Source organism: Paramisgurnus dabryanus, chromosome 20, assembly GCF_030506205.2.
Source record: "Paramisgurnus dabryanus chromosome 20, PD_genome_1.1, whole genome shotgun sequence".
NCBI classification, from domain to species: Eukaryota; Metazoa; Chordata; class Actinopteri; order Cypriniformes; family Cobitidae; genus Paramisgurnus; species Paramisgurnus dabryanus.
In genome coordinates this window covers 2191426-2203677 of record NC_133356.1, presented here as the reverse complement: position 1 = coordinate 2203677, position 12252 = coordinate 2191426, and the positions used below count along the sequence as shown (strand labels likewise).

At 36.9% G+C, this 12252-nt stretch overlaps 1 protein-coding gene across 1 annotated transcript in view; it reads right to left on the bottom strand.

The window, feature by feature from the left end:
* LOC135786557 (uncharacterized) overlaps positions 1 to 12252 on the bottom strand; it is a 218573-nt gene that overhangs the window by 52416 nt on the left and 153905 nt on the right. The window contains exons 19-31 of the mRNA XM_065296017.2: positions 11068 to 11106; positions 10791 to 10826; positions 9531 to 9566; positions 8751 to 8795; positions 8159 to 8212; positions 7194 to 7247; positions 5299 to 5388; positions 3462 to 3503; positions 2845 to 2922; positions 1645 to 1680; positions 1475 to 1519; positions 1322 to 1375; positions 282 to 323 (exon numbers count right to left, since the gene is read on the bottom strand). Coding sequence (XP_065152089.1) covers positions 282 to 323; positions 1322 to 1375; positions 1475 to 1519; positions 1645 to 1680; positions 2845 to 2922; positions 3462 to 3503; positions 5299 to 5388; positions 7194 to 7247; positions 8159 to 8212; positions 8751 to 8795; positions 9531 to 9566; positions 10791 to 10826; positions 11068 to 11106 — 651 coding nt within the window. The remainder of the gene's footprint in view (positions 1 to 281; positions 324 to 1321; positions 1376 to 1474; positions 1520 to 1644; positions 1681 to 2844; positions 2923 to 3461; positions 3504 to 5298; positions 5389 to 7193; positions 7248 to 8158; positions 8213 to 8750; positions 8796 to 9530; positions 9567 to 10790; positions 10827 to 11067; positions 11107 to 12252) is intronic.

Here is a 12252-nt window from a genome sequence, read left to right as displayed (position 1 = left end):
AAAAAACAGAAATTCATAAAAGTTTCCAGTAAGGTAGGACAATCTGATGCTGCCTTTGAACTATGAGGTAGCAGCAAGTCATCTATAGCTTTTGGAGTGCGATATTATTAAATGCTCACTAGCATTTGGAGCAGAGCAATAGTCTAAAAATTCTTGTCAGGAACTGATTTTGTTCAATACATTTCAATTTATTTCTAATATCAGAGTTCACTACACTGCGGTCTGCAGAACACAAATCCATTACAGTAAACAAGATGACATACACCTCAATGAAACTGTACCTTCAGTAAGGTGCCCATGTCTCCTACAATGGGCAGCGCTGCCTAAAAGAAAAAAATAATAAAGAGTAGCATTAGATTCAGCATTATTCAAAAACATGATGACCTGTTTCCGAATGAATCGCAATACACTTCTCCTTATATAACACATCCTACGTTTTTAAATCAGACTCAATCTACACTGTGTATAGAAAATATAGACACTGATTGGTCAGCTAGATCATTCAGTGGTCAAATATAATAATTGTAAACAGTAATTCACCATTTATGTACATTCAATAAAATCACATTCAACTACAGGCCGTGTTTACACCTGCTATTAAGACGCCTTTCGGTCAATCGGATCACAAGTGGATGACCCTAAACACAGGTGTACACAGTGTGTGAAACGTTTTGAGCTTGTTTACTTTCGACCACATTCAGAGGATTCGACAGGATTGCTTTTGTGGTGTAGCACTCATGTAGTTGAATGTGTTTGAACAACCACAAAACACTGCCTACTATTCACTTATTGGTCTAATAAACCAAGCACAATGTTTTTACATCGGTCCTGACTTCTAACATCAATCCACAGTGTTCAGTGCAATCTTTAAGCTTTCATTGATAAAACTGAAGCGCATGCTCTCCTCCACTTTCATTTTTTTTTGCATTTTGCAAGCGTGTGAAAGTTACACAAGTTTATTTAATCGATTGCTCAGAAATATCATAGACAGCTCTTATATATACACGTACAAAATGTTGTACAGGATATTTACTTACAACTCAAGCAAACAAACAAAGGTCATTGATCAAGTTTCTACAGCTATCGGACTATGAAGCACGTTTAGGTTTATCTAACCACATTACTGTACTAGTATCAGCAGCTCGAGCTACATCTGTGAATAAAGTTGTTTTACACACAAGATCAACAAACAAGATCAATAATGATCAAGATCAAAACAAGTGAAATACAGATTCACAAACCAAGGTTCAATGTGAAAGTGACTAATATTTTACAAGACAAAGGTTAAAGCATGTCAGTAAAATATATATATGTTACATACCGGTTCTCCAGGGGGTCCAGGGGGTCCTGGTCTGCCTTGTGGGCCTGGTGGTCCCTTTCAACAAATATTATATTATACAAAAATAAGTTATTGATTTAAAAAATCTATAACATACAAAGTAAATTATAAAGGTAAATTCAGATATATTTTCACCATGTTTCCACCTATTCCAGCTGCTCCTGGGGGTCCACGAGGTCCCTGTTAAATCAATTCATCAAAATTGACTTCCGTATTTAACATAAACTAGTCTCTGTTTGAAGTATTGTTTTAGTCAATATATTAAACACAATGATTACTGATGTTTCTGGATGTTTGTCTTTTACCTGGATTCCTGTATCCCCCTTTGGTCCCATCGAACCCTACAGAAAAAAAGTTTTTTGTTGTTCTCATAATCTCAACAATCACAGATTTTTGTGCTTTCGTGCATTTACTGCAGTTCTAAAATCTAACCCTGTTCTGCATGCCACTACAAAGTGTGAACTTAAAATCTCAAGTCTGATTTACTTTATCATTTATATATTTTTAGTTTCGGTATAATTCACCTAAATAATGAAAACTTTTAGCCACATATTATTTTAAACCCATATGACTTTCTTCTGTGCAGAATGAAGTTGCTTATGATGGCAAAAATAGCCTAGATAAGTTTAAAAATAATAAGTCTTTAAAATAAATGTTTGTAAGGAACAAACTAAGTAATTTATATCTAAACGAATTATATTCCTTTAGAGAATGTTTAATAAATGACAGATATAACAAAATCTGGCACTTCTACTTCTAGAAGACAATAGACTTAGGGTTAGGGTTAACCGTACAACGATATGTGGCGGCACAAGAATCGACAGTCGGATGACGTCAAAGTTCTGCGAGAGCGATTTCAAAGCAAACTCATCCGTATGATTTCGCAAATCACGCTCGCGGTACATTGACATCATTCGGCTGTCGATTCTTGTGGCGGCACATGAATTCGAACAACCCTAACACAATACCCAATATGGCCGCTCTGGCGACTTAAGTCCCGCCTTCCAGTAAAAAGAACAAATCATCAATCGATAAATACTGTTTTGGGGAGGAAGGTGAGGCATTTATCCACCTATGAGCATTCACAGTAGCAACCTTAATAAATGTGTTTTGGGCTCAAATTAAGTTTATGAAGCAAAAGTTATGATACAGTTAATGTCAGGATTAATTATTGGTCCTAAATATGTTGTTTAATTGTAATTTTAGCACCCAGTTTTAAAGATATGTGTCTTTACCCATTCCCAAGTACAGTAGATAGGACTTAAGCATGAGGTATTGGCTGCCGACTTGGACTTCCCTAAAGTGACGCTGTTTCTGTATAGCGAACATTATTAGAACTATTATGTTGTAATTTAGTCATTTTTCAACACAGCTGATACAATCAATATCTGTTTAATTGAATAATAATTATATTGTTCTGGTGAACTATTTCTTCAAATAAAAAAGAGTCAGAGTAGTTGTAAAAGGATAAATATACCCCATTACCTTTCTCAAAAGGTACTTACAGGGGGTCCAGAAATGCCAACACCCGGTTCTCCTTTCTCTCCTGGGTCTCCGGGTACACCAGGAACGCCTCGCTCGCCCTGACGGAAACAACCAAATAAACTCATTCAGTCAAAATAAATTCACTTTTTGTCCAGCAGAGCTGCATGCATCCAAATTTCACAAAGTGCCCTGGTGTGATTTTATGCAATAAGATTGGCCCCAACAGATTTTGTGGCTTATAAAGAAGATGCTGCCATAGCAACATCAAATCCTTAACCAGATATTTCATTAAAACTAAGACTAAATCAAGACATGCATATTAAATAGTTCTAATTGGTTAATAAGAGATAGAAGTTTTATGACACAGCCTTACTGGAAACACTGACTACACTTACAGGCAAAGCTATTGAGCGTATCACATGTGCAAGAGGCTTAAATAGGGCACATTAAATAGCACAATAATTCATTTACAATAAGTAATTACAAACATTAAAATAAAGCATATGCATTTAAAAAAAAAGAGGAACATTTTTTATAAAGCACATGGAAAACTAATATTACCGATCAGTAACATGATATGTTCCTCTGTGGATACATTTATCCCAATGGATTATTTTAAAGTAACATAGTGACCCACCTTTGGGCCCCGTGTCCCGCGCGAGCTAGAGATGACATCCTCCTAGTGCAAAACAAGAGACAGAAAAAACTGAATACCATTTTCTAAAGACTTATATAAGATTTAATTTACATAAAGAGCAGAAACTAAGAGATGAATAATGGACTGGGAAATGCCAATCTTAAATATTGGACAGCATTGACAGGTTACTATTCCCAGCAAAATTGTAATTGTTTGCCTGAGTGTGATTTGTAAGTGATCCTGCAGATCTTGACTGTGTAAAAGAGTTACAGTAAGCAGTATTTGCTCTACGCCACTGATGGAAAATTGATCTCTGCAGTCAGCAAGAATGATATTGTGCAATGTGAGAAGAAAATGCTAATGTGAACATTAGGTGTGAGAAGTTTTTTGTATCCATGAATAAGTGACTTGAAGTAATTAACAGGACAATGATTGAAACGGTTAGGGTAAGATGGAGTAAGATTTCTACTTGCACACATCTAAGCGAGGGGAAAATAGGTGCTATAATGCAAAAAACAGGTCTGCCACAACTTAAAAAGCCATTTATGAACCGATTACATCTAATGTGACATGAACAGGCCATGACATGACTTTTCACCCATTGAGATTGTATTGCATTGTCTTTATATATCAGAACAGCACTTCATTCGTTTCTGGTGTGAACGTACTGTTACACTGTAAACAAGGTGAATTTACATTTATCTTTCAGCAGAGGCTTTTATCCAAAGTGACTTACAAATGAAAGAGCAATTTTGATTATGTCATTCTCTTTATCATTCAAAACAGGAGCAAATGATGGTAGCTGATGACTTCATGCTGATAAATTGATTTCAGTCCATCATTCAAACATTCAACAGGGGATCGGTCTGCCCACCACCCATCTGTCTATATGCTTCATGCTGGAAGATTTGTTACCACCATCATAGTTAATATAAACTTTACTTTATCTTCTTCCTTCCTATTTTTTCGGTCAGAGTCCAGCTAGCATCTACTGTAACTAGCACGAAACATCTTGGATAGTGTTACCACTGCTGACCAACATGGCAGTCATCCACAGAGTTTTACTGAAAGACGGAAAAGCAGCCAAACAAAAAATCTGTCTCAAAAAACATCTGATAGGAAAGTGTTGCGGTTCACGGATTGCTCTTTCATAGTTCAGGAAACTTAACACAGTTTACTGTAAGTATCGACTTTGGAGATGTTTCTCCAAACTTTTGTTATTGGAATGGAAACAAGACAGATTGCATAACAGTATAGAAGTATAAAATTATGTCAAGAACAGAGCCTGGATGATTTTAGTCTTTAAAGAGTTTAAATTGAAATCTGCAATGACCGCAAACTCTGGGGTTTGGAAAATCTGAGCAAACCTTTGACATTATTACTGTATATGTAGATCTCGTCTAAAATTCTAGAATATACATACAGTATGTGAGATCATAACAGGATCTCATAAATGTGTAGGAGAAATTTTTTTTCCAGCTATTTTTTGTTTTACAGAGAGCCACAGGTGTGCAGGCAGGCTACTTTAACAGATAGTTTCACCGAATTGTGTGTATTAGCATGAGACATCTTTCCCGTTCCCAGTGTCAGAGCTTAAACGATGAAGCGTTTATCAGTAACCCCAGCTGCTGTTGGAGGATGAACGCATGTGTGGGAATGTCTCACATTAGCTGTCACAGATTTACAGGTGCGTCATGTCACTGACAGCCTGCGTTATTATTAAAAGCAGCGGGATGTTGGATAAGTGTTGATCTGTATTCTGTTTGTGCTTCTGTAAGAGGTGTTGAATGAAAATAGGTTTAAGATCACAGATGGAGGAGGGGGAAAGAGAGCCTACCGCATTGCAGGGTCCGGGCGTACAGGGCTCACCAGGCTCACCCTTGAGGCCCTGGGGTCCAATCGGTCCTGGTGCTCCGCCTGCCTCTCCCTGCACATACATAAACACACATCAACAGCTGGCATTTAGAGACCCAGTCACCTACAGCTTGTCATTTGACACACACAAAGGCCTGCATTTACACACAAACACAAAAAAGTATTAGATGTAAATATCACAGACATCTGGAGCAAATGCCGCAGACCTGAAATTATTGTGTGTACAGAGGTGAGATGAGAGTGTAAAAAGGTCTTGGTACTGTAAACACCTGCCTCATTAAACAGATAGGACCAATGCAGTTGTTGGGTTAAACTATCCCAGAAAATTTTCATATTTTACCCAACAAAGGGTTACATAGATTCAATTGCAGCCCAACCAGTTGGGTTCGTCCCTTTTTGACTCAATGCTGGGTTAAAAAAATGGAGGAACGATAATGTATAAAAAAATAATAATAATTCACACAGCACTTTGTGTTCAAACAGAAGGCTATTTTACGGAAATTTTCTCAAACCAATCACGTCCTGTAAATTTTCTGGGATCGCTCCCATAAAGAGGTTTATAGTTGCAGTAACATTCAAGAAAGCATTCTGTGTGAACAAGAAGCAGAAACAATGCCGTAAGGGGCGTGTGGTAGTGAGAACAAGAAGTTATGGTTTAGCTCTTTAAAATGAGGGATTAACATGCAGATTAACATTCATCATGAGAAATATTACCTAATTACCTAATTTATAATGGTTTCTCGAGAGATAATTCACAGATAATTAGCAAACTTCAGATGCTGGTGGAAAAAACCTTTCAAGCGCAGGACTTTAAATACGTCACGTGTCTATACAGGATCTTTACTGTGTGTGTGTGAATGCACGCACAGATTCTGGAAAATCATTGGCAGTGTGAATGACCCAAAAATCTAACGATCCCGGACAAATCCCAGATGCATTTTCCGTGTATTTTCCATAATAAAAGGGCTTATGTGTAACCTGCTGTTCCCGCCCACTGTGCCTGTCAGTGGGACCCAGCACAGACATTTCTGACTTTTACATCAAATATGGAGGCAGAAAAAAATTTATTTCATTTGAGAAAATATTAAGTATTGATTTAGATAAACTAACCAGTATATCAAATTATCCAACTTCAGAAACATACACAGTTTTACAGCAATAATATTAACTCTTTCCGATTTCTAACAAAATTCCTTTGCTATTATTTCAGCTTTTTGCTCAACATTTGGAATTTTTGAAGAAACCTACACATGTTTGAGAAGTTATAAAAAGAGAAGAAATATAGATAGGATGAAATGTTTGTTTCCTGTTTTATTTGTTTGTTTGAAAGCAGAGAGTCTGTTCTTTCATTTGATATATTTGTATGTTTATGTATTTATAGATTTTTTTCCTGAAAGGCATTTTGTGAAACTTTTCTAAAATCACAAAAAATGCAGGCGGGGAATGAGTTAATGCAAAACATCATTTATAATAGTAATACAGTGACACGTACCTTTCAATTATACAGGCTTTCATTTAAGTGAGATTTTATATGTTTATTTAAATATCCAGCCATTAAAGGCGCGTAATGAATCACAAGATAGCCTTTGAAGGATTCATTTGATCTATTTTTCAGGACTCAGGGAAAGAAGGACACATTTTGATCTAAAGTTTCTTGTAATTGATCTTATCTCTGAAACAACATGTGTAATACTATTAGCATCAATTTATAGCTAGTACTGTAAGTGAGCAAAAAATGTTTCCTAATATGCTGTTGCAAACCAAAATGACCTTGCAATATCAGAGAGATGCAGGCACACTAACAGTGTATAACGCTATAATACAGCTAACACAAATCCGAACAGTGCTTTTGTTTACCTTTTCTCCTTTCATTCCATCTCTTCCATGTAGTCCTGGATGACCGGGAGAGCCCTGGAAACCAAGAGAAGATGAGACACGTGTATTAACTTCAGCTAGTGGGCCCTTCTTTTATCACACCACACCTACATTTTACTCCTAACATCCCAGCTTCCCAGTATTATTATTTATTTTTTATAAATGCAGATGCTTGTTAGCAGAAGCAGGTGTTGAGAACAGATTGTGATGCTGATGTTGTTTTTCTCCAGCACAATGAGAACTCAGATGTTCCCGTCTCTGCAAATTAATTTTCCGATTACCGATTGATTACTGATTGTGCGCAAAACAACTTACAGCTCTGCGTTCTCATTTCTCTCTCTCTCTCTGTATGTGTGTGTGAGGGAGAGAGAAACTGAGGTGTGCATAATTGAAGGAAATTATTCAATTTTTACAGAATTTAATTTTCCTGGAGAGTTTGTGAGTGGCACTTACCTATGCCAAAACCTCACCGGCACAATGCTAGGGTAATATGAATGTTTACCAGACCACTGAGTGGTTCAGTGTGTTGCTATGTGGATGATTCCGGTCTGATTAAGTTATGCGGTAAACCACACCACCAACTAAACGTGAATCTGTTCTTAACTAAGTCAACAATGTATTTCAACGTTATCTTTAACATCTCTAACGTAACGTTAGCCTAACATTAGAAAATGTTAACGGTAGCTTCTAGCTGCGCTGTACATCATGTCACTTAGCTTCATTAACGTATCTGTAAATAACCGAGATAACAAATGTTATTTGTAATAGCAATGTTGTGCTGAATGATTCATGTAAATACTGTAGCACCAAAATAATGGAGAGGTACTCTTGGTAAAGATGGTAAAAGGCTTGTCCTGTATGCAGTGGAGGGGGCGTGGCTTAGCCATAGGTTAATTGTTATTAGAAATAGGGATGCTCGATATATCACTAATGGGTGAAATACTTACCATGTCTCCTGGAAGACCACGCAGTCCAATGGGACCAGGTGGGCCCACTTTTCCCTGTAGGAACACAAATACATTACCAGTAGAGGCCTGTTTTATCTGTCACACTGAAGTACAGCGAGGTCACAGACTAACACGCCAGTATGCACAGTGTCTGACTTTGACAGACTCAAACAATAAAAATAGCCCTTGAAAGGTCTTGCTGCAGTTACTTTGATTTTGTACCGACTGTGAAAATTGTAGCATTTTGACTGCTTGCTATTCTGAGAGGTCTCTCTCTGTGCCCTTAACTGAAAAGAGGGCCAAACATCTGATGCTTTTTGTGACCCTGGTAATACGCCACAGCCAATTTAACCCAGCGGGAACTGGTCGCAATAAGCTGCCCATAAGAAAGGTTTTGATAGTAGTCAGTAAATCACTGAGATCATGGCAAAGTTCCTGTCCTGGTTATGTTGACAAGGTCCAGAATAATTTCACCACACTAGAGCCAAATGACTTTAAAATGGTCTTTCCATCTTGGTTAAACGACAACAGGAAGCGTTTAACTTTTCACACTTCACGGTTTTCACACTTCACAGAAACAAAAAGTGCATACCTCAGGTCCTGGTGTCCCACTTGGCCCAGGGAATCCAGTATCCCCCTTTATGAGGAGATAGCAGGTCAAAGAAAAAGCAAAACAATACATTAGAAAAATCGACCATTCTCTGAAAAGAGTGCTACTAGTGTCCGAGCATTCGGCTGGCCATGACGGGATGTCCCACCCTAATATTCAGATTACTGACCAACAAATATGATTACACAAGACAAACTCACTATATGGGTTTGTACAATGTTGTTATGTTTTGAGATCTGCTTTTGCTCAAGTGAGTTTAGGTGTGTGGCTTCAATATATATATATATATATATATATATATTATAATATATATATATATATTAATAATCATGCGTTTTTGTACAATTATGATTTACATCATAACAAATTCATTTAAATTAGCCAACTCATAAACTACAGAGCTGCAGGGATGATGCAACCCTAAATGACAGTGCCATGGTTTGATAGTGCAGACTAAGGGGCGGTATTATTAAAATAAGATCCCCTTCTGACATCACATTGACCTATTTTTTCATGTGCTTGTAGAGAATGGTTTACCAAAACTAAGTTACTGGGTTGATCTTTTTTACATTTTCTAGGTTGATAGAAGCACTGGGGACCCAATTATAGCACTTAAACATGGAAAAAGTCAGATGTTCATGATATGTCCACTTTAAAATATAAAAATTTCAAATAAAAACCGAACACTCTACTATTGTTCATGTGCAATTTTCTCATCTGACCTGCATCATCCCAAAAGTTTCTCTAATAGATTTCATTTACCTTCAGTCCTCGTGGGCCTTCAAAACCTCTTTCACCCTGGTGAAAGAAAGCACGATGAGAAAATAGCATTGAAAAATATTTTCTAGAAGTCCAATAGTACGGCAAAGAAGTCTGAAGGTCAGAAGCTTTCATCTGCTTAATGTTTTTAATACTTCACAAATTCTTTCAATTTAAAACTCTTATGTGACATTACTATCATTTAAGGCTTCATACACACTTAAAACTTTCAGGAGTGACAACCGGATTTAAATGCAGGACTGAATCCCCTAAATGATCATTTCATGTCTGTATGGGACAAGACTCGCTCCCGAAAATGTGATGATTGTCACAGAGATAACCATATTACATGCTGTACTTGCATACCGTTGTGGCGCTTAACCATTTATGGCTTTTGGCTCACGAAGTGATCCAGTTTTTTGGTTTTATGAAATTGTGAAGCTGCCGGTCCCAATATTTTGATCTTTCGGTTTATTATTGTTCGCAGTTTTATTTATTTGTGCAAGATCTGTCATTTTCTGAGCCGCGCATACAGAAGACCTTCTAGGCATTTCTTTTTTCAAAAGCGAGACCTTTCATGTCCATAATGGACGTTTAACTACGTCATCAACAACTAGTTGTTCAGTTTGGTTATGTACACACTATGCAAAGTTTCTATAAATGCGGTTGCCACTACCTGCATTTTGCGAATTGAGTTAATTGGGTTGTCAGTCCCATAAATTACTGAACAGGATAAAGCATTGAAAGGGGAAGTGACACTAAATACGAGGCCAATGAGACCAATAATTACCCATTTGGAATACATAAGGTAATAATGGTGATATGCAAACTTTTTATAATTAGAATAAAATTTACAAAAAAATTATTTTTACTCCATAAATTAATATATATATTTTTTTAAAGCAGTTCAATATCAGGATGTTTTTTGTAAATACTAGTCAAATACTATTATAATATTGTACCATACATGCCATATTAATACATTGTATATTATGTGACTGTACGCAGAAGGATGTTTATTGTTTGGAGGGCTACATCATTTTAAAACGTTTAGGAAACAGTCAGTGCTAGAAGAGTGATGGATCAAGCAATCTGAGTGGCTGTTCGTTTTATTGGCTAAACATGGGTTTCATTTTTCATTTTGTGACAATGCTGCTAGAACAGATTTTTCCTTTTACACTGACTCATTCTGAGCTTTTATTTAACAGAAGAATCATTGTATTTGTCTCACAATGCTTTGTAAGATCATTTGTGGTTATTTACCTGATCTCCTTTCTGGCCTTTCTCACCTGATTCCCCCTCATGTATTGGTGAGAAAAAAAAAATTAATGCAATTAAGGTTTTTATGAAGGCATCTGGTGCAATTTAAAGCACACAGCAGGAGTCTCCTGACACAAAGTATGTTACTAAAACAGCTCAATAACCATTTAAAATGTACACAACTTACAATTACGCATCTCATTGAAATGAAATGAGCATGCATGAAAGTGCATATCACAATGTATGTTATGAACAGCTTAGCATTGAGAGGAAAACTTACAGATCCAGAAAGAAGTCTCAGGCCATGTGCTGTCATGACCTAAATAAATAAACAGAAAACAGATGGCTTTTATTCATGGTACAATGCACAAATCACATTGAGAGGCAAACTTGATTGCTACCTTGATTGCAATTCATTTATTGTGCAAAACAGGTTTGTCTGATACACCAGACGTTTCCCTGCATGGGTACTGGGCTACTTTAAACTGCCAATGTTTTTTTGTTAGGTAATTGAGTGTTTGACATACTGCTGTAATTGAATGAGAATGAATTTTACTGAAGTTAATGCAATAGCTAACATGAAATACCAATGCACATTTCAATGTACATTTATAATGTACTATTTCTAAGATTATGATACCTAATGCTTTTAAATGTATAGCGGAAGATTTTCTTTTTCCAGGTGGATCATCAAGACTATTGGTCATCCCAGTTGTCAATCATTCTGGTGATGTGTTGACGTAAGGCTGTCGTACGTGCTCGTCCCTAGGTTCATTTTCTGCACATGCGCACTTTCAGGTGTATATGTGTGGTGGCCTACAGTTTCAGCCATTCATTGAAGCTCGCATTCTCACAGTGTTTTTTCAAAATGTCGGAAGTTCGCAAGAGAAAAAGTGTCTACGGATTGCATGACAAGAAGAGAAAGGCCTCTGAATTCCCACTGATGCCTCAGTCACAAAGTTTCTACTCAACAGGTAAAGTTTGTAATGCTATTTGGAGAAATACATTTAAAATCACTGCTAGTATAAATTGATGTAAGCAATGATTAGCAATGTTAGTCCTGGGACAACTCACAAACCGCGAAGACACGGTAAACATCTCATTATTCGGGAAAATCTTCTGCTATACCTTTGAGAATTTTCATATCCATCAAAATGCATTCATCCACCAAAAACGAATTCAAGCATATTTACTAAATGAGGAAAATTAGCATGAGAGCTCAATTCCAAAAAAGCGCCGATAGTTGTGGTAATATTTGCAAGTTATTTACTAAAAATGCGCAAATTAAACAACACAGGCACAGCAACTCATTTACAAACAACCTGATCTCACGAAATTCCGTGGAATAGTCACAGAATTTTTTGCTCATTTTTCCGTGGCATTCTCACGGATCTCCGCATATTTCTGTGGCCCTGCCATGGACTTTCTTTTCCGTGGCATTCTCACAGATTGGTTACTCAACTGT